General features: G+C 39.4%; 1 protein-coding gene across 7 annotated transcripts; it reads right to left on the bottom strand.

Annotated features, from left to right (window-relative positions):
- Positions 1-701: 701 nt before the first annotated feature.
- On the bottom strand, positions 702-24,584 carry ttyh2l (tweety homolog 2, like). Of its 7 annotated transcripts, none has more exons than XM_034142355.1 (15): positions 24,176-24,584; positions 20,379-20,551; positions 16,413-16,524; positions 11,915-12,135; positions 9,317-9,412; positions 7,905-7,977; positions 5,878-5,947; positions 5,717-5,772; positions 4,384-4,476; positions 4,202-4,294; positions 3,175-3,317; positions 2,862-3,044; positions 2,702-2,780; positions 1,850-1,862; positions 702-1,422 (listed from the first exon to the last, which is right to left on the bottom strand). In XM_034142355.1, the coding sequence occupies exons 1-15, from the start codon at positions 24,302-24,304 to the stop codon at positions 1,382-1,384; spliced, it is 1,575 nt and encodes a 524-aa protein (XP_033998246.1). In that variant the 5' UTR covers positions 24,305-24,584; the 3' UTR covers positions 702-1,381. The 7 variants fall into 7 exon arrangements, 5 of the variants coding, with proteins under 5 accessions (XP_033998246.1, XP_033998245.1, XP_033998247.1 ...); XM_034142359.1 differs by having other exon boundaries at positions 1,339-1,422; positions 2,967-3,044; positions 3,296-3,317; XR_004556838.1 differs by having other exon boundaries at positions 1,362-1,422; positions 3,296-3,317.
- Between the last annotated feature and the right edge of the window lie 761 nt (positions 24,585-25,345).

The raw sequence follows: 25,345 nt of genomic DNA, 5'->3' as shown, positions 1-25,345 counted from the left end.
TCCCCCTCTAGTTTGTGCACACAAAAGCATTTTGCTCTGGGCTCAGCAGGTGAAAAACTAAAGAGGGGCTTCCACATGTGGCAGACCAGGTGTTGGTGCTGCCGGATTTGGCACTCCCACTATAGCTTTGTCCAAGATAGTCGTACTGTCACCAAAATCACACTTGTGTTTGCTGTCCCCCTCTAGTTTCTGCACACAAAAGCATTTTACTCTGGGCTCAGACTGGCAGAGCGCAATGCCATACATAAAAGATCCGTGGCTGCAGCCCAGGACGCCCAGCCCTCCCTCCGCGCCTGGGTTTAACATCACATCAGTAGCATAGTAAGTAGTATAAAAAAGGAAAGACACAACACACAAGTCTGCATACAGCGTTAACAGTCAAATATTAGTTTAGTTTGATACATTATCCAACACAAAAAACACCATAAAGCAGGTTTCTTCAACACTGAAGAAAACAATGACTCATCCACAAGATACTGACGGTAGATGGGTCTGAGAACGAACTTTACTTTTCTGCAAATCCAGATTTATGTTCTACGAGCTGTGTCAGAGAACAGTGATGGATGACTGAAAGTCTATTAGAAGATGTTGTGCTCTTTAATAATAATAATAATAATAATAATAATAATAAACCCCTCACTCCAACTGCTTTACTCATCACTGATCAGCAGGTGATGCATTGAAGTTCAGAACAATGATAACTATCAGATGCATAAACCTGTTATTTGATCTAGAAAGATAAATATAAAATTCATCACAACTTAGTAAAATCTTTGGCTTCTCCTAACAAATCCATGTTGGTATGGTTTGCATTTTTGTCATTATTTTGAGTGGTTAAAAATATGGCGTTTCATTCATTTCGCACCGTAATTACACAAAGGCCTTCATTTCAGAGACGTACAAAGAGTATAGATTTAGCAAAAATCGAAATGTTGTTGTGATGGATGGTCTACTGGTCATAATCAGCCATCAGTATACTGACCGTTATGCGGATCATATCCATGCAGGCCACTAGAATACAAGAAAAAGCAAGAAACAATTTTCATCCAATCAGTTTAAATGATTGATTTGGCTCATATAAATGTTTATATTGGAGCAAGTGTTTCCACACATCATGACAACAGCAACAACAGTCTTGAGATGAACAGGTCGTCTGTTCAAAACTGCATGCAGGGCTTTAAGTGCACTGCATTGGTGTGTTACTGTGGTAATTGTCTCTGCTTTAATGTCCTAGAGTTGGACAGCTGTCTGCAGCTCAGGTATGAGAGACAGGACAGCCTCCTTGGTAAGAACCCAGAGTCTCGAACAGTGCTGTTCTGAAACGGTTGCGTAGGTAGCAGGCTACGCCTGGAAGTCAGTCCCAAAGTGTCTAATCTGGGCGTCAGTCATAGACAGATAGGTGGTCCTCATACTGGGCGAGTACTGCAAAGGAAATGATTGAAAAACACAAGTTAGCACATCTGCATTTAAACAACTGCATTTTTCTGTCGAATTAAACATCCAATGATCCGATTTAAGTTTGAAAAGATATCATTTAATTATGATCTGCTTATATGATGAGGTTTTGGAATTGGGAGATGGTGCTTTATTGTAGCTTGGGAATTACGATCGGGTGAAGAGCAGACAGGGGCATAGGTCAGGGGTCAAAGAATAACTTGCACTCACATAAAACACCTTGTGGATAAAACAGTGCCGGAAGGTTAAAGGTCACAAAGTTGAGGTACTGTATGGAACTTTAAGGTTAGACTATTTTGCATAGCCAGTTTAATTATAGAGGTAGGCCCACAGTGTGTTTCAAGTAGAATAATGAATATGAAATAAAGAAAATCAGGAAGAACAGGAAACTTACGGTTTTTAAAAATCTGAGTAAAAAAATGAAAATAACAACAGGGTTAGTTACAAAACACTGGTTAACATTAAGCAATAAGAAACCTTTTTGAGAAACCACTTACATAGAAGCAAGTAAAGTTAGTAGCAGAGCTGATTCATAAAAACAAAAACAGAAGGAAATCCATCTGTTACACAAACAAATAAAAAGCATATGCACAAAAACAAAAAAACATATGGCAGAGCCTTGCTTAGAGCCCCATAGAGGCACGTTTTCAACACATATCCACATTTATACACCCTTATCTCCCACAAAAAGTGTTTTCAAGTAATGAGTACGTAGTGATTGCATTTCAAGCAGTGAGTCAGCCATGCACTGAACAGAAAATGATGTCAAAAGAAACTTTAACTGTGGATTTTAAGCATCTCCTTTCATAAAGCTTCAGCTCTCAAACTTGCTTATAAAGAGAAGTCCAACCATTAAAACTAGGAACCTACACTGTCTTTATTTAACACAAACTATGGTTATTTTACACATGTGTAAATGTATGCACTAGTCTTTAGCACTTTTATAAGAAGTAGAAATAGAATCCAAGGCAGTGGTGAAAAGATTAGTGTGTGTTTGCATACAGATATGGCACAGGGCTAAACTTGTATGCACTTCAGTCAATGGCCAGCAGAGAGCAGTCTTTCATCACATGAAAACTCTCCTCACTTAGTGTGAACATTGTGAGCTTCTACACTTTGTATATGTGTTGTTATTGTCATGGTGCTGCTATGCATGCTTTCTGTTAGTGTTGTAGCTGTGTTAAAGTCAGAAGTGCCATCGCCCTTATCACACGAGGGACACTAGAGCCTCATAGGGCCAACGCACCGAGGGCGGTGGGGATCCTCTCCCTATCAGCGGGGCGTTCTCATATCGTGGACTTCCTCCAAACAGCATGGACTGATTCCTGTGATGGAGAGGGAAAGAAAAGGCAGTAAGAGATGAAACAAACAAATACCAATATGCTGTCATCATCTATTGATCTCACATGTATTCAGGCGGTGAAGCATTAGAAGCAGATGGCAGAGGTGGCTGAATGCTGGCCTGGCTACCGAGACTGCTGGTATAGCTACAGAAACTGTGTATGTTGGACCTTCTGGGGTTGTAAGACATCCGCCTCGCTTGGGGGTTGAATGGGTCCTCCTCATCAATGTCGTCATACTCTTTGTCCCTGGATGAAAGTGGTACAACCGCACACAAATTAGGACAGGAAGAGAGAGAGAGAGAGTGCACGCGTTAACACTTTGTGCATTGTGGGCAGTACGTAAAGTAATGGAATAAGGGGGTTGCTTGTTTCTGACCTGCTGCCCATTAGCGTCCACACTCTGAAAATTGCACACAGCATAGCAGAGAGTGCGCAGCCAGCCAGCAGAGAAAACAAAGAGAGGTAGAGGAGCCCTTCCACCCCATCATAGCACACACCTATTAGGGCATCCAGGTAGTCCTAAGAGAGAAGACGCACAATACACTCAGTTATTGTCAGTGTCCAATAATAATAATAATAATACAGAATGTGACTACTAAAACATTATTTTTAATGTCACTAGACTCTTATTCATGCGATTAATTTTTAAAAGAACCAATTAAGTTTTACCCAGACTAAAAACAATGCAGCATTTCAAAGCAAATATAGAAACAGAAACTGGACTACACAAACTAAATGTACATAATCTTTTTCCATACATGACAACCAATGTTTCTCAGTTGACATGGATTTTATGGACACATTCTTTGTTTGATTGCTATATTTGATTCATGAGTAACATATTTTGAGTTTGCATAGTTCTTTGTGTTGTCACTGAATCCTTCCTTTTTAAAATAAACAGCATATATTACTGGCATGCACGCTGACACAAAACTGATCACATTTTTAATGCAATCCCCAATCCATGCCTAAAGTGACAACAGGGCAGACCCTACCCCAACCCCACCATCCACCTTAACTTATCTCTAGGGTTTTGTTGAAGACAGACACACCTACGGTAGATGCAATATACAATTGTCATCTCTAAAAGCCTACATCTGATGTTACAATCACCGCAGCGGAAAGCCTCATTTCAGCCTTGAGATGTTCTATTGCCTTCACAGATAAAACTCTGACAATCTGAAAGCAACATTCGTAAAGTAAGACTGAGAAGTGAGAGGAACTGTGCTGAATAGTGCCAGTCTAGCAGATACAGAGTATACTGACAAATGTAATGGTGCATTTAAAGAAGACAGTCCAGGGGAAGAATGTAAAAATACGGTTTTAAAAGCAGTCGAGTTGGTCCTTGAGCTGTGCCACAAACAGCCCTATTAAAAATGGTTCTGGTCGGAATCTGACCTTACCTTATGTAGCCCGCGGCAATCGAGCAAGGCTGTTAGCTGGTGTAGACTGAACTCAGTGGAGTTCAGCAGTCGCTGGATCCCCAGAAGGTCTCTCTGTTTAAAAAGGTATAAAAGGGAAGTGAAAATGACACACACTTTCTCATAGTATGGTTTAATAATCTCTCCTTCACGCAGCCACTTACCTCAGCAGTGGGGAAAATGGGCACCGTTATTTGCAGCAAGCCCTGGATCTGGATTTGCATGGTGGTCAAAGAACGCTGACAGATCGTCAAAGACTGTGAAAACATAATCGCCCACCAACATCACACGCACAGCCACAACAAACAAAAGACAGAATTATATCATAAAGAGCATTGTTTGGGAGTAGCATGTCAACAAGTAATTCGGTGTTAAAGGCTTTATAATGCGCTTAACAGAGGACACACTTCTTTCCAGACAGATAGGCTCAGATTATCCTTAGCCACCAACCATCTCACCCACCAATCACTGCCCCTCCTCCTATTCCCCCCCCAACCCAGTCTTAAGCACAAACAAAAGAGTAATATTTATATCAACTAGGCCATCGGACGAGGAGATTATCCTTACCTACTTAACAGGCATCATTAATCCTTAAATGGATACTGTGACGATAACTAAGCATGTGGGTTTTAATAATTATTTGTCATGGATTTATCCTCTAAGGATTCCCTCAGTACATGTTCTACAAATACAGTACTGCACATGAAGAAATCCAGACCCGGTATAAATATACATAACATGCAAGTGAGCAGCCTCCGCATTTGGCATCAGATTCTGTGCATCCTGTTCTTGCATTTGAAAATAATATCATCTTGTGAACCTGGTTATTTACAGTAAAATGACCTTGGCAATTAGACTAATGTTACTTTAGAGAAATTGTATTCAGTCATTCAGCTCCAACACCCCATTTCCAATATATGCAAATCACCTCTTATTAAGAAATCAACAGGAACTGGAGTTGTGTGCGTATAATGCAAGGTTATAAGTCTAAAGCTATATCATTGCTATAGTTGTTTTTTGAGTACATTTTTTATGCACCAGCATTTCAAGCTGCACCACTTAGCTGTTCTGGAGTTTAGGAGGTGTCTAAATATTATATGCAAAAAGCAATGCAGATGTCTTTAGAAACAATTCCTCCGTGTCGTTATTTTCCAGCTTCCTCTAAACAGTTGCTGCCTTTATTCATGATATACAGTACATTGCCTAACTAAGACATGTTGCTAGTGAGAGAACCCCAAGGCAGAGATTATACAAAGAGTAAAAGATATGGCTAATTTTTGAAGACCCACATATAAAAAATTGAATATCCTTTGATGAAAGTTTATCACGTTAAGTAATTAAATTAGTGTTGGGGGCTCATTTCTCAGAACTGATCCGTTTCAGGCTTGATAATGATCAAGTGGCTTGGCAATAGCAATACATTTTCTAGTGTAAAAAGTAAAAAAAAAAACGATATGTGTGAGCAGAAAGCAGAGAATGTATACAGTTTGTCAATACCTGTTGGAAAGGGTTTGGTAGATTCGGGCTGCAGAACAAATAATAGTGAGCAACATCTGGAGGGTGAGAGAAATAAGGAGACAGGGAGATAGATTGTGTCTTAACATTCAGTAACATTCAAAGCTGGTATTTCTGCAGGTCTGTTTGTAGAGATACATTACCTGCAGTTAGAAAATCCTTGGTTTGGTTAACAATATACTTGTCTGGAGACACACAGAAGTCACTGGTGCCCTGTAAGAAAACAACAAACTGTTAACCGTAATCTAGCAAGTATGCGAGACAAAGAGAGCAGTATTTATTCAAGCCATGAACCAGATCCAACTTCTGATGCTATGAAGAAATCAAGCTGACCTGAAATGAAGAGGATCTCACCACAACTCAAACTATTTGTTTTACAACATTGTTCATTGCCATTTAACTCCCAAGAGAGTCTGTGAAATTCAAGTTTTCAAACAAATGCGTGCAATAAAGCAGCCTGGACACACACTCACACACACACACACACATACATATGAAGACATGTAAAGAGACCATCTATTGCTTTGATGACCAGAGAGGAAATCTACTAAATGTTAGCATGCTACTGAATGAATCCATGGAGACCTGCTAAAGTGCATGCATAAACAATAAGAGGTCAAGGTCACGCAGTGTCTGTGCACTTAGTCTTCCCTCGAACATAAAAGAAGGCAATAAAAAAGGGCAAATACCAAATAAACCTTTAATAATTCCTCAGTCGCATGCATAATTGAAAGTTGTGGATGATAACCAGCTGCTGTTCAAGTTGATCGTGTTCAAAAGGAATCAAGAAATTGCAATGCATCATCAAACATCAAAGACACACATCATTCGTGTCTATCGTGTCCAATGCATTTTCTGTCAGCCCCATATCAAAAAGGGGTTTTCTACAGAGTCTTGGTAGAGCACATATCAATGGACTTTACAAAGCAATTATTTAAATAAAAAACAAATGATTTGATAGTAGAAAATAGGATACAACAAAATAAAACATGGGAGTACAACTGTAAAGCTTCTTCAACTGTACCGCAACGAGTGTGTCAGGCCCTGTTAGTACATTACCCTTCATCTCTATCTCATTATACTAGCGGGGACATTTTGTTTATCGTCTCATCAGATATGTATACATTTATGAGCATTTTCTAGGACACCGCCATGCAGTTTTTCGAGTAATGATGTTGAGGTGAAACAAGTTTATTTCAATGTTTTGCATACTGTCCCATATTTAAAATGTTGTTTACTGATGAGTGTGTTCTTTGATAATCCACTTCTATGACGAGGCCTACCTATTAATAGCTAAACTGGTACTTTCTTTGAGCAAATGTACTAGAGATTACCTGTAAAGCAACAAACTGACCGTGTTAGAGAGAAGCAGGCTAGAGAAAAGATGTATTCGAATATAATGGTTTGAATGCAAGGTCATGTTAAACCATATTCTGAGACAGTGGTAATCCGCTTTGATTTACAGTGAACCAAACGAGATGTCTACTTTTCACGCCCACGTAGTTCATTTCAGGGTCAAATCAGCTTTCAACTGCTGCTTCTGGTTCATTCCCTCGTTCCCCTGTCTCACGCTAAACAGCTGTCCAGCTGTGAAATACTGTGGGATAACTCACAGATGGGATAATCTACAGGAGGCAAGGAGATCGAGGAGATAAGCTTGAGGAGATGGAGGAATGCTGGAAGCAAAGGGGTTCCTATTTAAACCCCAGACACAGAGCCCCTAATACGATCTCCATGTTAAGCCCAGATGTGCTGAACACATGGTGTACAGACAAATAGAGGAAAACAATCTGTCAGAAATAAGGAGTAGTGAAAGACAAATAGAGCTGAGCACGAGGAGGGATTTAAAGAAAGAAGAGCTAGCAATTAATGTTAGAAAAAGGTTTGTTTACAACGGTGCGGCTAAGGGTTGATAAACCCAAAACACCAGGGTCTTGTAATCAGCTTTACTGCATGACTGACCAGAGGAAAGCTCAGGCTGTGGACTTTAAAAACATGTACTAGACCAGGAAATATGTGCAAGAACATATTAATGTTGACAGTAAAACCCTTGTTGGGGAAGTTAAACATAAGAACCACCCTGCTCCACCATGAAAAGTGCATGGTTTTTAGCAAGTGAAGCAACATTTCTGAGAAAGAGATCTGGGAAAAAAAGACAGTGTTTTCTCACCACAGCTGTAGCAGTGCCCGCTCCCAAGGAGGCCCAGCTGAGGATCACAGACAGCACTACAAAAGCCATGATCCTGGAGGGAGAGAGATGGGGGTGACAGGGAAATAGAGAGACAAAGATGAAAAGACATAGGGAGAAGCAGAGGAATCAGCGTGCCTTTACACCAATGATATTCAGCTCTTTTTCACCTAGTTCATTTGATATATTCCTCGAATTGTTCGACAGAGGCCAAATTCACACTTTGTACTGGTGCACGTTAGACTAGACAATGCAGCCGGAATTACATTTGTTATGGGATGATATAAGTATAAATCAACTTATGACTTCAAGCTGAATTCAGTCGTCAGCCCTAGACTTATAAAAAAAAATATATTCTATTCAGATATAAGTTTGATTGGAGCAACATCATTGTTCAATAGAGGTCTCACAAGGCCACGATTAAAGATAATACTTTTTGAAGTCTGGGGACTTTCCCCATCTATGTATTTTGCAACATCTAAATTGGCTGCATTGTCTATAGTTGCTTTCTATTACTGTGCAAAGCGGCTGATCAAAAGCTGCCACAAGCTTTAGTTTGTCTGAAAAAAAGAAATATATATATATTTAAAAAAACACCCACTATGAATTTCTCCCTGACCATTGGCAGAAGCTAGAGGAAGTGCTGTGAATTAGAGGGAGATAAACCAGTAGAAAAGAGGGAATGGCCCCTTGATGGATGTAAAACGGTCTCTGTTCTCAGCTTTCTACTCGGACCTTCTTGAAAGCCCCAATTAAGTAGCCTGGGAGCACTTAATAATTTGTAAAGGGAGCGGACTCATCCTGCTTGTGCGATCAATAGGCATTAGTGAGACCCATCAGAGAGAGAAGTGAAGAGGGATCCTGGGCATCATCTGCTAACACTGACACGTAGGCTGCACTAAATTGGGCAAATGGGATGGGAAGTCTGGACTGTGGATTTGCTTGTCAGACATCCCTTTTGGTTTAAATGAATGGTTACAATTTCCTGAATCAAATGTTTCCCCTGCTAAACTTTCCATTTCTTTCAGAGCTTAAGGAGTCCAAATGTATTTTGTATTGTTTAGAGAAACAGACTACTGTGGTTTTGACTACACTACACTCACCAAACTGAACGATTTAATTGAGTGTATAATACAATAGTGGCCTTTAATTGTGTGAGGAAATAAAAGGCAAGTCACTGACGAGAAGAGTAAGGCCAGAGCCATTATCAGAGCTATTTGAGGATGTAATGCTATCGCTGGTGCTGTTAATGGAGTGACCTATACTGTATGGAGCCAGAGAGTCTGACTGTCTGTGATCCAGGCAGAGGCCAATGAGACAAGAGATGGACCACAATAGAACAAAGGTCCCAGGAAACAAGATGAAGGGCGAATACCTCCACACACGGTACTTACGTTATGAGCAGCCACCGAGACTGCTTGGCCATACCCAGACACATGGCCAAGCAGATGACCAGGTCAAGAATGAGCAGCAGCAGATAGGTGAGCCATCTATGAAACGTGAAAAATAAGCATCAGTCTAACAACCCTGACTGATTACCTTGGCTTGCATACTTCATGTAAAAGCCTCAGGAAGTTGCTGGCCAAACATATGTTGGGGACTGCATGCGTGAGGTCTGTAGTGGATATCAGCATTCTTGTCTCCTAGTTAGAGCCCATCTGTTTCAGGTCATTTCAAGCCTGTTGGCTTAATAATTCAACACCACAAATCCATAGGCATTAATTTTTCAAGCTCTGAAAATGTCCTTCACAGAAATTGCCTACAGTCAGCCTGGAGTGTGTGTGTGTGTGTGTGTGTGTGTGTGTGTGTGTGTGTGTGTGTGTGTGTGTGTGTGTGTGTGTGTGTGTGTGTTCTGACCAACCAAACATGTGGGAATGCTCATGACCCATTCTTAACTCCACAAGCTCTGCTGGCTTTGTGAATCTTTCAGCAATGACTGAGCAAAATACAGACAGTGATAATCAGGATCATACCAAGAGATACATTTTGAAGTGTACTGGCATGGACTTGCTGCAAAGTAGCTGCAGTATTGTAGTATACCTGTACACCAAGGTCACTAGATAATGTGATTCACTTATGGTATTTGAAAAACATGTGGAAGACAAAAAAAAGCAGCCTGGTTATTCCTCTGGTTACAGAGAAGGGCATAAGGATGAAGATAACTGAAAGAGACTACACTTTATCTACATAAACAGAACTGCAGCTAGTTTCTCTGAGCTCAGGGACGGGGAATAATTCAGAAATAGAAGAGATATGATATTGGAAAACAGAATAGTATCATTTTTCCCTTGTTCGAATAACATTGGGTTGGCCATAACACTTGCAGTTCATCAATCAGAGCTGCCACAGGCTGTTCATAGCTCAATAGCTGCATGAAATTCAATCAACACCCAGGAGATTGGTGTCACAATGCACAAAGTGACAACTGCAGTCCTAAATGGGATCGTGTGTCTTGATAGGATAGAACAGCATATCATCTGGGAATATGTATGCATGGGATTAATGATATGAAAACGTCAGTAAGAACACACTAGCTGTGATACAACTGTGGCTATTTGTGCTCTGTCATGCAACGAGTCACTGCCACTTGCTATTACTCTAGCTGCTTTTATAACAAGTCAAAAAAGAAAACGCAGGTACATGGAGGAGAAATCCTGAATCCAGTCAACATTTAAATGGTCAAATAGACAAATATATAAAACAACATTGAAAAATCTAACTGGAATGAGGTCGCAGTATTGATACAAAACACTTTGGTATTCAGTGTGTTTCAGCATGACAGCTTTACACTTTGAAATGTGTTTATCAAATCAAATCAGGTTTTATTTATATAGCACATTTAAAAGCGATTTTTGGTCGAGCCAAAGTGCTGTACATGTAATAAAAACACATTACTACAAATCACAATAAACGACAATAAATTACAACAGATATATCTTAAAAACAAAGTAAAAATAAAACACACAGAAAAGTCAGGAGTCGTGCTCCGCTCTAACTAGAAAGCCAGAGAGAAGAAGTGTGTTTTTAGTTTAGATTTAAAAACCCCTAGGGTCTGGGCCGACCTCACATGGAGGGGCAGAGTGTTCCAGAGCCTAGGGCCAGCTGCTGCGAAGGCTCGGTGCCCTCGGGTTTTTAGCCTGGTCTTGGGCACTATTTATATTATATCTGCAACCTGCTGGCTTGACCAACATCATAACATCATCTCAGATTTTTACAGAACTTGCCAAAACATACATGCAGATAAGAACTGTTCCCCGATTAATTTTGTGTCTTGAATGTATATCAAACAAATTCTTTTTGCAGAAAGCACTGCCCTAAATATATCTTTGTGAGTCTTCCTTTCCAGTTTAGTCCAAAATACTCTTCAGTACTGTAACAAACAGGTTGCAAAATGACACTTCACGGCATAACAACACTATGAAGTTTTATGTGCTAAAGAATAAAACCTAAGCTTTAAAATTACACTCACAGTTTAGAGCAGCAGCCTGGAGCCTAATAAATTATCATCGTATCCTGAATTAATGCTGGATATTTTATTCATTTTGACTACTTTGTTGTTGATTGGGTTTATGAATTTATTTTGCTCTGTTTATTGAATTTCAGTTTTTGCCTCTCAATAAATGTTCACAGTTCCAGAACCAAGTGAAAAAAACATCAACATAATAATTGCAATCAATGCAAGCAGTGATCTGCGGGTAAGATGATCATTTATGGTCGAATAGCGACTCTGCCATGCATAACATTCTGTGAGAACATAAAGCTCAAACTTCACAGTGGCCAATAAGCTCCATTTCAGCTGTCATTTATTCAGCAATCAGGAGAAAATAGCTTTCCGGTTTGTGTTCCAGAGGGAGGATCAATAAAATTCAATCTGCTCCGTCTGGTCTGGATCACTTATAGTTGCGTGCTTAGAGGTATGTTTACTTCCCACAGTCACTGAGGAAATAAAATACTGTTAATTACCCCGCAGTGGTAACTAAGGCTCCACCTACCTGTAATACTCAACAAGGGCTGTTTGGTCTGCAATGGCTGCCAAGTCAACATTGGCTTTGTTGATATCGGGCAGAGCCATCATCTCGTGGATGACGTTGTTGACCATTAACTGCATGAAGCGCAGAGAATTGAGGAATTCGGACTTTGCGGCAAAGATTTCATCAAGTCGTTCCAGGTGCTGCTTGAGTCCAGTTTGAACATTGCCCAGGGTTCCTGTAACCTAGAAAATAAAATAAAGATAAGAGAATTGAATCAAAAAAGCAATAGTGGTAAAAGATTAAAGAAGTAGGGGAGGTGAAGAGAAGTCAGAGGAAAAACAGGTCAGAAGGAAACAGGAACATAAATAAATTCATAAACGGATATTCATAAAAAGAAGATTGAAAATATGGAGAAAGGCAAAAAGAAACCATGAGCACTCCCCCAAGAGAAGATTAACTTTTCTCCTCAACCATGTGTTTTATTCAGGTAAACAATGTTAGAGTGGAATGCTGATAACAATACCGGGGAGACCTGTTATCACAGGGGTCTTTGATAGTGAGAGAAGTGTGGGAGGAGGCCCGGTGGAGTAAAGGAAATACATTTGACTTTTCAGCTTGAACCGGGACAATGTGATGCAGTAAACGCCTGCATTTTCACAGCATCAAGGGAGCTACAAACAGGTCATGTTTAGCCTGATGCTGACAGGGGGAAATTGTTTCTCCACCGTAGACACGTTTTTTTTTTTTAAAACAAAGACACAATAGCTTGACCCACTTACAGATAAAAAGTGGGCGTTATATCTGCAATCATCTCTGCAAATGTGAACAAAAAGGAAAAAATATCTGCTTGAAACCTGCCGTCATTCCAACATTGATTAATAGGTCTTTCAATACAAGGACGAACATTGAACTATTGGACCCAGCTAAGATTTTAAGAGTTGGTTTAATATTTGTCAAAACCTAAATGTATGTAGTTTGCATAAAGAACAGTTCTACATCTTGGGAAATATAAGTAGTTTAGACGAGAACATAACCAATTGGAAAATGCAACATTTACTGTATGTTTATACATTATTTTAAGCAAAAGAAGAGATTATGTTAATTTTGAGTTGTAGAAAAGCAACAGGGGGGTAGATTTTCTTACATTTAAAAATTCCAATGACCTGTTTTTAGTGTTTGTGCTAAACTAAGCAAACCCACTGCTAGCTGTAGACTTGCAGTCAACTGAACATTCTCATCCAGACAGTGAATAAGCATATTTCCCAAACCGTTTAATTATTCCTGTAAGGGAGTAGAATTTGAATTAAATAGCCATAACATCAACAACGTATGTCCAGAAAAGTGTAGTTGTGTTGTTGGACCTCTTAAAATCAGCATTCACCAAATTGTCCTCTGACGCACACCCACCACCCACAGCACATTGACTTAGCTAGAACAGTATTTTTAACATTACACCGAGTAGGAGGCTCCACTTATTCTGAACAGATGTCGCTTTCCTTTATTCTAATCTAAAGCAGTTTGCAGGAGTTTCACTTCTTATTTAAATATCATTTTTTCTCCATTACAACTGTGACCTCTTAAACACACTTAAGTATTCTGAGTAAGAATGTTAATTTCTACACGATGAAAACTCACCAGAAAGAATATAAAAATGTATTTCAGTCTCCTTGACACTTTAACATTTCAAATACAGTCATATATTAATTATAAAGAATCTAATGGTCTGTGAGGAAGAAAGAGTATCCATGTGAAGATGAGACAAAGACAGAGGCCCATCCTCCACTCCAAAACTCCCAGGGGGGTTATGAGATTGCCAGTAAACTGCTCTCACTCCCCACTTCTATGTTCATCATCTCTCACAGCTCCTGCCACAACTCCCCGAATCTTATCTGGAAGCCACTCTGCCTGGGTGTGAGAAATGGGAACCGTCAGCTATCTGCTCTGGTTGATTTCCACATTTTCCTAATCTGAACCGTCCCGTCTTCTCTTAAAATGGATTAAAGCTCACTTTTGCTGAAAGAGGGTCACCACGTTGGGCACGCCTGTTAAATGAAACTGACTGATTTGAGACTCACAGCTGTAGCACTCCAAGAGCCAATTCACATACAACTGAACTTTCCTGCCTTCAGTGGTTTTATGTATCTGGATTTTACTGTATATACAAAAAAAAAATCAACATGTATATTTTCTACTTTTTGTTATTGCTATTTAGATGTTGACAATTTTAAATGTTTATTTCTTGTCTTTTAATTGTATTGTACAATGCCAGGTCTTTTTATGCTGCTGCAACACAAACATGTCCCAACTTGGGATCAATAAATCCTATCTTATAAAACAATATTTATATCAAATATATAAAACACAACATATATACTGTATGTATGATCCAGAGGTAACAATTAAGCAAAATGAGAATAAGGACTCTGAGAACATTCATTCAGGTGATCTAATGTGGAAAGTGCAGAAAGTAGTAATCATTTTGTTCGAAGAATCACAAGACAGCTTTCACAGAGGAAGGCTGTATGAAAGGGTCTGTAAAATTGGAAGTGCACATTCTGTTATAGCGTGATGGCCATGTGTCCTCATACTTCCGGGCAGAGCTGACGAGCTCTTAATATTGCAAGCAGCACACTGGATATAAAGCTCTGATAAAGGATGCCTGTGAACAATCAAAAGCCTCCTTCAATAGCAAGAGACACAATGGCTCTTCCTGATCACATCTTTCCCTGTATGACACATGATGATCCCACGCAGAGTGTGAGAGTGCATATTTTATGATGAGAACAACCTTAACAAGCCATCAGTAGTGCCAAACAGCTCGGAGTGTAAACCTCGCAGGAGCCTCGTGAATCAGAGAGATTTGATTGCTTTTGTGCCTTTAGTATGTATTTTACTGGACAAATCTTAAATCAACCTGCGTATAAAATTCAAGAAAGGATATTAACGCATGAAGATAAAGTAAACTTCTGAAGTTATTACTTTTGAAACAACTTAAGAGGAGCACACATCAATGATCAAGAACGGATTTGGTATACCAATGAGGATCAGTGATTACTGTCTCGATCACAAACTAAAGCAGCTTTGGCTTCATGGGATGCACAGCCGGCCAGCTCATCAGCTCTTTAAGTGGAGTGCATTACATGAGGCTATGATCTTGTAAGTGAGAAAGCCTGTGTTTCCCTTGGGAACATATATGTTTCTCAGGCAGCTATAGTATACATCATGCTACAGGGGCAAATCAATATCGAGATACAGCAGAGAAAGTCGGAAGCAAGGATGTGAAATCATCAGAGCTGAATCCCATTTAGTTCCTACAAGCGCAAAGAAAACGCTGTGCTGCAAACTACACCCCTTTCCCAGCTTAGTTGTTACACTCAGCTGAAACTAATGCAGTCCAATACAAGCGAAACTGCTTCAGAGAGGTCTTGATTCAACTTTACGGTCCTTTTGGAGGATGGAGTTTGCAATGCTGCCGAGTTATATTGAAATATGCTGTATACTGCTTTTAATGTTTTATTCACTGAATTTATATCAACAAGGGGAGGGTAAACAGATGTTCCAAAACGACCATAAAGTTCAATCAACACCTCTCTAAACAACACTTCCAACAAAAACGGAACATGATAACCCTCATGATAGGGAGATTTGTTGCAGGATGATAATGAACTGGAAACTAATTGTATATTTCATAAAAATACCCATCATAAATGTAACGGTTGTAATACACAAATCAATGTGTAACATGGGATACATCTAATTCTCATACACACCGAATGTACACAAAGCTGTTTGAGTGTTATACAATATGTTTGCATAGAAGTGGATGTGTGAATGTGACATGGCCTTACACACACACACACACACACACGCACACGCACACGCACACATACATACAGTACAGAGTGTAACACTGGGAGATTGGGAAGAGGCGAGGCTTAGCATCCATTAATGCACTGCAGATGGAGTTAATCCTCTTCTTCCTCATTGAGATTATCGCTTCTCGCAGAGCCTTGTTCTGACTCCCTATTTCCTCCTCCCACCCTAAGTCTCCCAAATAACTTCCCTGAATGCAGGTCAGGAGTTGTATAGCAAGAATCCCCATTTACAAATCCTGAGGCAGCAGTCACCTCAATTCCTTCGCTGTGACAAAAGCGGATATGGACCCCCCGCGGTGAAGTGCTAGCTTTCGAGACAGATGCAGACTCCATTAGTAAAGGAGGGTGTCTACCAGCAGCAATTCATTGTTCTCAAGTAGAGCCATGAAAAGGTCATGCTTTGCACCATCATGGCTAATAAACAATGCTGGTAAATGAAAACCTTCACAATAAGGAAGCATATGACAAGCACAGCTAAATAATGTTACACTAACATACTGGATTTATTGCCCAGTAACCACACTAAACCGACTGGAAAATGATTTAACTGTAAGGGATATAAATACAAATATTTTCAGCGAACACATCGGAAATTTGGATGCTGAGGGTTGAAGGTTGAAGAAAGCTTGGCATGCTCCTCTCACCAGATTGTTGATGCCACCCAATGTGTGATTGGCATTGGAGAGCGAGTAGGTCAGCTGGTACACCCCGTCGTTGGTCTCACTGTTTCCATAGAAACCCACTCCCACAGCCGAACTGTGAAAAAAAAAATAGAGTTTCAGATTTAATGAATACAATAAACATAATTAATTCCCTGTTTGTTTTATCACAGCAGTTATTGGTAAAAGGCTTCTGTAGGTTATAAGAGGAGAAGAAAGAAAGAAATATCATAATTTACCAAACGGGAGACATTAAAGCTTAATATGAATCATACTACTAATATAAATATAAATATAAAGACTTTGTATTATCATCTTCTTGCTACCCTTGAACCTTTAGTATTGTACAATCACAGTTCAAAGCATGATCCTGGCAACTGGAAAGTGTTAAACAAACGTATTGATAAATGAATCATCTTCAGTTAAGACATACAGTAAGAAAAAAAAATGAAGGTTGCAGTCTTAGAACATTCTCCTGTGCCATTTCCGACACTCATCTCTTCCTCCTGGCTGCCACATGCATTGAAGCTGATATGTGAAAAACAACATGTTTGTATTTGTCATATTACTTCCACCTGTTTTACCCCTTTCTCTCTAACCCAAATTCTGAGCTAAAAATATAAAATCTTCTCTTTTTCGGTAGTATCTTTGAATATTTGATTTCAGATTTCTGTTTGACACCTGAAAATGTATCGGAGGGAATGCAAAGGACCCCCATTTCCCAGCTTCCCGCAGTGTGTGACTTTTCAGAGCCTCTGTAATAGGGAGGATTAGTGTCCTCACCCGCAGAGTCAGTGTAGCAGTCCACCGTGACACAGTGACATGAGCAATGATACAATTTAATCATACTTTATTGCAGTAAGGTCACTCGACATGGGGGTCGGGGGTTAGTAACACTTTTAACAGCATTTAGGGGAATGTTCAATCGCTAGAGAGGGGAGCTCATCGATCAAGCTTAGCAGTCAGAGCAGGATTATTGTTTCTGGTTCACAACATGCACACACACACAGACACAATAAAAAGGAAAACTTCGTCCAAGTTTACTTTTACAATGACTCATAAGCTGATGACTTTGAACACCACGTGCTGCAAAACCACAAAAATCATACACAATATCCAGGGAGACAAACATCCTCCGCAGTGAGACAAAGACAACAAAGACGTTAGTCACTGAAAGAGAGGACGGGGAGTTTTCATCTTTTAATACATCCTGTCAGGGTGTGTGTGATATGTCACTGCGAGTGCTTATTAACATAGGTGTGTGTTTCTTTTTAGGGCCATTAGCATCCTGTCACTGTAACCTTGTAAGCATAATGAAAACCATGGCCTGTGTCTAATCTATTTAACTAGTTCCCTCTGGGTATGATTAGTGTCACTGGGGGCGTTCTTTCTACAATTAAGTCAAAGAGAAATACAAGATAATCCACAACAGCATTTATTATATATGTATCATTCAACAGGAAAGAGAAAGATTGCTCTATTATTTTACATTTTCAATACACTTTTTTTGTAGTATATCTAAGTAGACCTGGATAATGAGATGTTCATCAACTATGTGGCCAACCTAGTGACATGTTTGCGACAAAAAATACCTACTAATGACACAGGTCATCATGGGTTTAGCCTCCAGGGTAGCATTTAGTGATCTTGTGGGCTTCCTAAAAGGCTGTCTGTAGCAGCTAGAGGTGTAATAAGAAAGCAACACAATAAACAAAAGGACTAAGGCATATGTGCACTCTAGGATATATAGTGCCTTTGTTTCTCTGAGGATGGATCACTTCACAGTCTGTGTGATGACTGGACCGTTGCATCTTAGTATTCAAAACGTGTTGCAAGCAGAACGAATGGCCACAGTGGATGAACAAGTAATAACAGATAAATTCCTTGATTCTGTGGAGACCGGTGTATTGCCGCAATAATAAATTGTATCAGGGTTAACGGAAACCGACTGAGGCAAGAAGGATTTTAGAATATTAGATTTGTTTGCCATCTTTAACCTTAATTTACCCATATTCATTCTCCCGGGTTCAGAAGTAATCATCCAAAGAGGTGCCACGCCTCTTAAATCCTTCTCCTATTGAGTTCTGTTCTAGTGCGACTGAGATGTAATTTTGACATTACTGTATCACGCTGAAAAGGCTGGAAAAAGTAAAAGAGGTGATAATGATAAAAAATGTCATCTTTTTTAAAAAGACATGAAAGTTTGTCTATACTAAACGTTCCATGTCTGTGCATAATAAAATAACTATAAATACATATTTAAAGTCAAATGCCAATTCTTGTTTTAAATCGATCTCTTAGTGTACAAAGCCCCTTTGATCCAGTGTAGTATAAGCCTTCATAAATGTCTAAAAGCATATTTTCAATTACGCTGCTGAAGCACAACACTTCAAAAAGTATAAAAGTATAAAAATATGTCAAAGGAACCACTTCACAATCCCAAGCTAAGGACTGTAGGAGACTCTATTCTCAGAACCATGTTCCAAGGTTTTGGATGGGTCAGCGTGACATGATTGTTCAATAGAATCTGTATTCTACAAATATTCTCGTTGCCATCAAGAACAGGTCAGCGGGACATGAGAGTTTAGAGGAACAAAGATTGGATCTGTGTGCAGAGAAAGTGTGTGACACTGGCCCATTCCAGTGCTTGGAACGGTTTCAAACTAAGACCAAAATAATCATCAGGATGAATAGGCAGTCAGGAGAGGGAAAAGCATTATGTGTGTGATATTTGTATAATCAAGGTGGTCTTGGCATTGTTGCCGTGTTGTAACATATTTGACACTTTAATAAAACTAAGACCCGTCGGCTTCAGATCTGCCTCTCGTCTCATCCTTTCTCGCCACAACAGGACAAAATGGTGTTATCAGGGGGAGCAGGCGATACTGAAACGCTTCTACAGAGAGAGACATGGGAGCTCTGAGCAGAGACTAGATGACAGAGCTTCTTTGCTAAACAACATCATGCCTAGTCACTTAACAACACAACAGGCCTCGTGTGCTGTAGCAGCAGCTTGGTATGGACGCAGCACACTAACAACGTTAAAACCCAACACTTAGATGACTGTCACAAGTTTAAACGGAACTGTGCACAAATTCAATCAAGCCTTTTTGGATGCTGATTTGTTCTCTTACTTTTCTGACATGATCATGTTTGACTAGGAATATTTTATCATTAGCAAAAGTTAAATTATCCATCACAGCTAAACTAAGATATCAGAATCAGAATATCTATATAATAGTCCCACATATGGGAAAAGTACAATAGATACTACAGAATACAACATGTGGCAATATGACAATTTGGTACATAGAGAAAGCACAATAACAGTACAGTAGGTACATTTTAAGGCAGGAGCATTGTGGTTTGCTAGAGCTTTTCAATGGACCAATCCATGCAATTAGCGGTCGATGTTTTGGTGGGCATGGTCATCTGAACAGTCAGCTGAGGGATTTAGCAGTCTGATCACCTAACTCTCAGCTGACCAGGGGCCCTGCTGATAATGTGGCCTGTCAGAAATACTCCAGTGTATCTAGCCTCATCAGTATTCTTTAGAAAGAACGAGATAAACCTTCGGGTTACAAGCAACAAGTGCACATTAGCACTCTTTGTTATAGCCTTTTAGACTGAAAAGTCTTAGGGAACATACAGCAGATAGGTCCCAAGTCATTTGACTCATATTTGAATTTGAGAATCATTTTCTGTGACAGTCAAATGCTTTGTCCAAGTAAACATAGATAGTCAATCAAACCATTAGTTACTCTCGTCCCTCTTCCTGAATGTCCGGATGACATTTTCGCAGGTTTTTAACAAAGAAAATGAGTGAATTGACCAAATAAAATCCCCCTAAAGTAAAACACAGCTTTCAGGTTGTTCATGATGATATGTTCAGTCACTAATCAGAGTTTAGTCGCACAAGAAACATTGAATTATTTAACCATTCAGACTCACCATATGATGAGTCCTGTGATGACAGCAGACCAGGTGAGACAGCAGGTATTAGGCCCTTTGGTTTCTTCATCTATATCCTTGCGGCAGCAACACAGACAGACCAGGAATACTGCCAGAACCAGCAGGCTCAGACCCAGACCCACGGCACCAACAGAGGCTAGAAATATCAGAGACTGGGGCAGGAGAGTGGAGAATGAAAAGAGGGAAAATACCAAAAGAATTACATCGATTAAAGTCAAGACTCAGAACCTATTATATCTTTAAAGAGGCAGCCATCTGTTATGTGTGATCTTGAGATGTCGGGCTGGGTGACCCTGCTAGCCAAAAGGTTGACAGCCTGATTGAAAACAAGCCACCAGTATCAAACAACACTCATGAGTAAAGATATTGTTGAGGTAAGCGTGTAGCTGCCATTGATCAACATCACAACTGACTGCTGCCTACAGCAAAGGGGACAGAAAAAATAGAAGTCTGAGGACTTGTGGGGAGGACAGCCAATGGAGAATGTTGATTTTACTGCAACAGCAGAACTTGGACTGTGGCTAAGAGCAAAACAGAAAACTATCCAAGGCTGTGGGAGGGGAGAATCATGTGACACAATGGCTTTCATTCAGTCTTGTGATTTCTGAGTGTAAAAAATATTCAAAGCCTGAAGGATCTGAAACACTGATGTTCAAAAAGCAGAACACGTTGTATTGGCACAGTATGTATATGGAAACTCTGCACAAAAAAATACTCTGTAAAAAGAGACTCACTATTTTATGATAAATCCCTATGGTCTTTTGATTTGTTTTATTCTCTGAAGAGCTGCTACTTTTATCACTACATAGAGAGTAAAGAAATACAGAACTGGCAGTATGCTTAAAAGCAGACAAAAACTTCATTGTTTATTAGCATCACATTTTACCAGGGGGAATATTTGTAGTTTCACACCAATGACGTTTGATTTCTCACAGACATGTCATATGACTATTTAGTCATGGTTTACCAAAGCTTATTTCCCACGGCATTGAAAGCTATCTTAAGGCAGAGCACACAGCAAGGTATTTTTGTCTTTACAAAAGCCTCATAAAGCAAATCCCAAACCATTTAAAATATGTTTAAACTGCTGCACAAACATTGGTATTGGAACCAAAAAAATCCCAACTGGGGCTCTCCAAAGGTGATGATCAACACTAAGAACATTTAATCTAGTGGGCTCAAACTCAAAACATTGAGCTCATGGTTAGTTCAAAAACAAGAAAAAAGGCATGACCTCAATTTTAATTGCAAATCATTTGGACTCATGTTTTAGCACTCACAAGTTCAGAAAGACTGGGTCTGGCTGAAAAAGCAAAGCTACTTTTCTCGACTACGTCTGTGACTAATTATTCCATTTGGATGACATTGACACTGTGACTGAATTTCAATGATATTATTTAGCATATTCTTTGCATAGTACTTCATTGTTCAATTTCTGTTTCAAATGTGCTGAGCCCTCTTCTGCCCTTATTCATCAGGTAGGTTAGCAATAAGTGTATTCCAATTCGAAATGGGGTCATCAGACTTTATAGCTGAGGTAGACTGACATATAAACAGGGCTCAGGAAAAACAAACAGTAATATATACTATCGCTAGCATGGTAATTTATTTTCAAAGCAAGGTTGACAGCCTGATTAAAAACAAGCCACCAGTATCAACCAACACTGAACAAAAATATTGTTGAGGTAAGCGTTTAGCTACTATTGATCAACATCATCACTACTGACTGCTGCCTTCAGCAAACAGGATAGAAACATAAAAGTTTGAGGTCTTGGGGGAAATACAGCTAATGGAGAATGTTGATTTTGAATACATGCCAATCATGCATTGCACGCATTGCAGATTCAATGTTATTGCAAAGACAAAAAAACAACTTGATGTAACATTTGTTGCACCTCGAATTAAACGAGTCGATACAGAAAGGTGCAAGTTGAGATGCCCTCCATTAACTACCCAGGCCAAAGCCTTAATCCAATGATTTGCTAATCATGTCTTTTTGAGGACAACATTGATAAGCCAAGATTCGCAATGTGTACATTAAACAGTTTCAATCTTGGTTAGATTTACGGCTAGTTCCACTTTCTCCTTTAATTTTCCACCCCATTGTTTTGTAATTAGACATGCAGGCACTTCAATTTCCTCATGCTGCAGTGTTATGGCGAGGCAAAGGATGAATGAGAGGGAGGAGGAAAGAGAGATTGAAAACTACTAGTGTATGCGGTCATTGACAGGAAGGTCATTGATCTTTCTTATCCCAAATAGATTTTTGTATAAAGTAGGTTTAAGTATGTATGACTATCTAATTAACTAAAAAGTAAAGACCAAATCTTAGGAAATGTGTCTCTAGCTGCTCTGCACACTACTGTACCCTCTAAAGTCAACAGATCAGCATCAAATGCAGAACATGAGTTATTTCAGGCTTGTGGGCCTGTGTGAGCCCTAGGCTACCTACAGTGATGCTACCATAGCATTCTTCACTCCTCACTGACTGGCACTCTGAGCCAGGGTGACACTGCTGGGATTCAATGACCCACCCAGACCCTGAATCATGAGAAGAGAGAACAGTGAAGGACACAAGACAGATATTTGAGAATCTTGGCATTCATGTTTTTTGGAAAGGGTTTTTGTAATATATCATCATAGACAATAAAGGGTGTGTGTAGTCAGTCTTACCATGAAATCAGTATAGAACATTTCCTTCATACAGTAAACCAATATGTCTACATTTTTTCTAAATTATATTTGGAAACAGCATTATCTGTCATGCAAGAAATTAACCAAAGTGTTTTGTTGAAATAAATAAAATAATGCAGTATTGATAGTGTTGCTCATAAGAACTTGATTACTGATGTTTAGTTAAATATATGCCTATCAGTCCATGCTGTTGTAAAATGATGTGACGTTTTTGTATTGAAATATAATAAAATAATAATGTGAGAATTAGTCCAAGTACTTTGTAGACAACAACACATCTAGATTATAAAAAAGAGTTACACTGACAAAAAGAGAAGAAAATGAAGTCCATAACATAAAGGCATGATATTACAGGAATAATAAAGTAATGGACTGAAGATATAAAATGATGGCAACAACAGAGCATGAGCATTCTTTTTTTTACTCTACCACACACCCCATTTTTTGCTATAATGACTCTGGTCCTGCTGCCCACAGTCAGTTCCCATCACTAAACATGACAGTTTGGGTCATGTACATGGCCACAAAAGGCCATAAATGTACTCTGGGCAAATTGAAATACTTAATTTGAGAAATAACGTTTTTACACTGGAAAAATATGTCTCACAGGATTCATTCTCTCTTAAAATACAATCATGAAAATGATTTGTGAGAAAAGGAAAAGCAACAACCATTTTTAACAGGGAATGTGTTGTTTGTTGTGATAGAATGGGCAATCATCTATGTTTTTATGTATGGGTGCATGAAAAAGTGCCTGGAATATAGTTGAGGTAATAAACATGATAGCTGAGTGTTCAAGAGAAATAAAGAGTTAGCTTGTTAAAAAACAAACATCTCGTTTATCTCAAATCAGAGTGCACAAACGTACAGTATGCAACTGTTTACCTGAAATATGTCACAGGCCAGTTAATACAGGTCATGTGTCATCATGTGAGAACTGCAGTAGTGTATGGGATTTGACTTCCTGACATTGGGACCAAAACTCTCAACATTTCAAGGAGCATCACAGAGAAAAAGTACAAAATAGCTAGTTATTTTTTCGAAAACTACCAGCACTTTTACGCGCAAGTATAGTTACCAACCTGCTGATAGCTTGCCTCCTCCGGTTTAAAAGTGTTGTCTATCGACTGGAAAAAGAAATTGAAGTGAGGGAAATTGTGCAGCCAGTATGTCCACCACGGGGCTACGTAATCGAGCCGTGCAGTGGCCATTCCTGCTTAAAAAGTCTGTCCCACTGACTGTGTGCTTTCTTGTCACTCAAAAACTTCCAGGTTTTTGATAAATTAAAAAACAAAACCCACGTGACTTCAGTAGCGGAAACACACGCCACAGAGCATTAAATAGGAAGCTCTTCCTTTGCCATTGCATCTCCAGAACAGGGCAGATTTCCACTTCTTCCTACTCCGGTTGCCATAGTTCGCTGTAAACTGCAGTAGCACAACTGCTAAAACATACACAGCTTCAGTGTAGGCCAAGCGTCTCTATCCGAGACACGGGATCGAGTGACGATTTGAACCTGCCTGGTTTATTATACATCCATGGGTTTATCCAGAGTAGGCGTGACACAACCACTTTCAGTCAAGTGGGCAAGGCCACAGTGTATTCTCTAAATTATGAAAACGCAAACACTGTTATGTGAACAATCTGCACTGAAAATAATGTGTGGGGAGAATCTCTCAGCAGCTGCAAACAGAAAAATAAAAATAATCAGACACCAAAGACTTGCCGATGACACTGCATGAATCCCAATGGCCTGTGCCCACTTCTCAACATTTGATTTTTTTTAACGAGGAAATCTCAATATTTTTCATAAAACAATAATACTCAGTCGCATAAAATGTGAAAAAGCTCTGCTCTCTGGCCTCGACTTGCAGCAGCTCTTATTTTTACCGTACAGAGGTAGGGGTATTTAATGCACTATTTATGGCTATTGCTGTTAATGTCTGACCTCTTGTGGACAATGAGGCGCACTGAGGTGAACATTAATGAGCATGGTAATGAGATGCTGCAGTTAGCGGTACAGTATGTTGGCTTTTATGCTTTCATTTATTTACAGTCGAATGCTTTACTTCAGCGATAATGGTAGAATTAACACATCAGAATCAACGCTCTGACTGTAATAACTGCCCAGGGATTTATGTTGGTGTACAGAGACTCACTTAGCTACAACACAAGCAGGGTAATGTGACTTGTTTTAAACAACCTATGCACACAGTTAACGGCTGCAGTACAGGAATAAATGATGATATCAA

Source organism: Trematomus bernacchii, unplaced genomic scaffold (assembly GCF_902827165.1).
Source record: "Trematomus bernacchii unplaced genomic scaffold, fTreBer1.1, whole genome shotgun sequence".
In the NCBI taxonomy this organism is placed as follows: Eukaryota; Metazoa; Chordata; class Actinopteri; order Perciformes; family Nototheniidae; genus Trematomus; species Trematomus bernacchii.
Note: the sequence above shows the minus strand (reverse complement) of the source record. Positions and strands in the feature narration are given on the sequence as shown.

Excerpts from the sequence above, each read along its gene's own strand:
- ttyh2l (XM_034142354.1), bottom strand. The coding sequence starts at position 24,304 with ATGGCCACTGCACGGCTCGATTACGTAGCCCCGTGGTGGACATACTGG. Across the intron at positions 5,948-7,904 it reads CGGGCACTGCTACAGCTGTG|GGCACCAGTGACTTCTGTGT; the intron begins GTGAGAAAACAC and ends GTTTTCTTACAG. Across the intron at positions 3,045-3,174 it reads TGGACGCTAATGGGCAGCAG|GGACAAAGAGTATGACGACA; the intron begins GTCAGAAACAAG and ends ACTTTCATCCAG.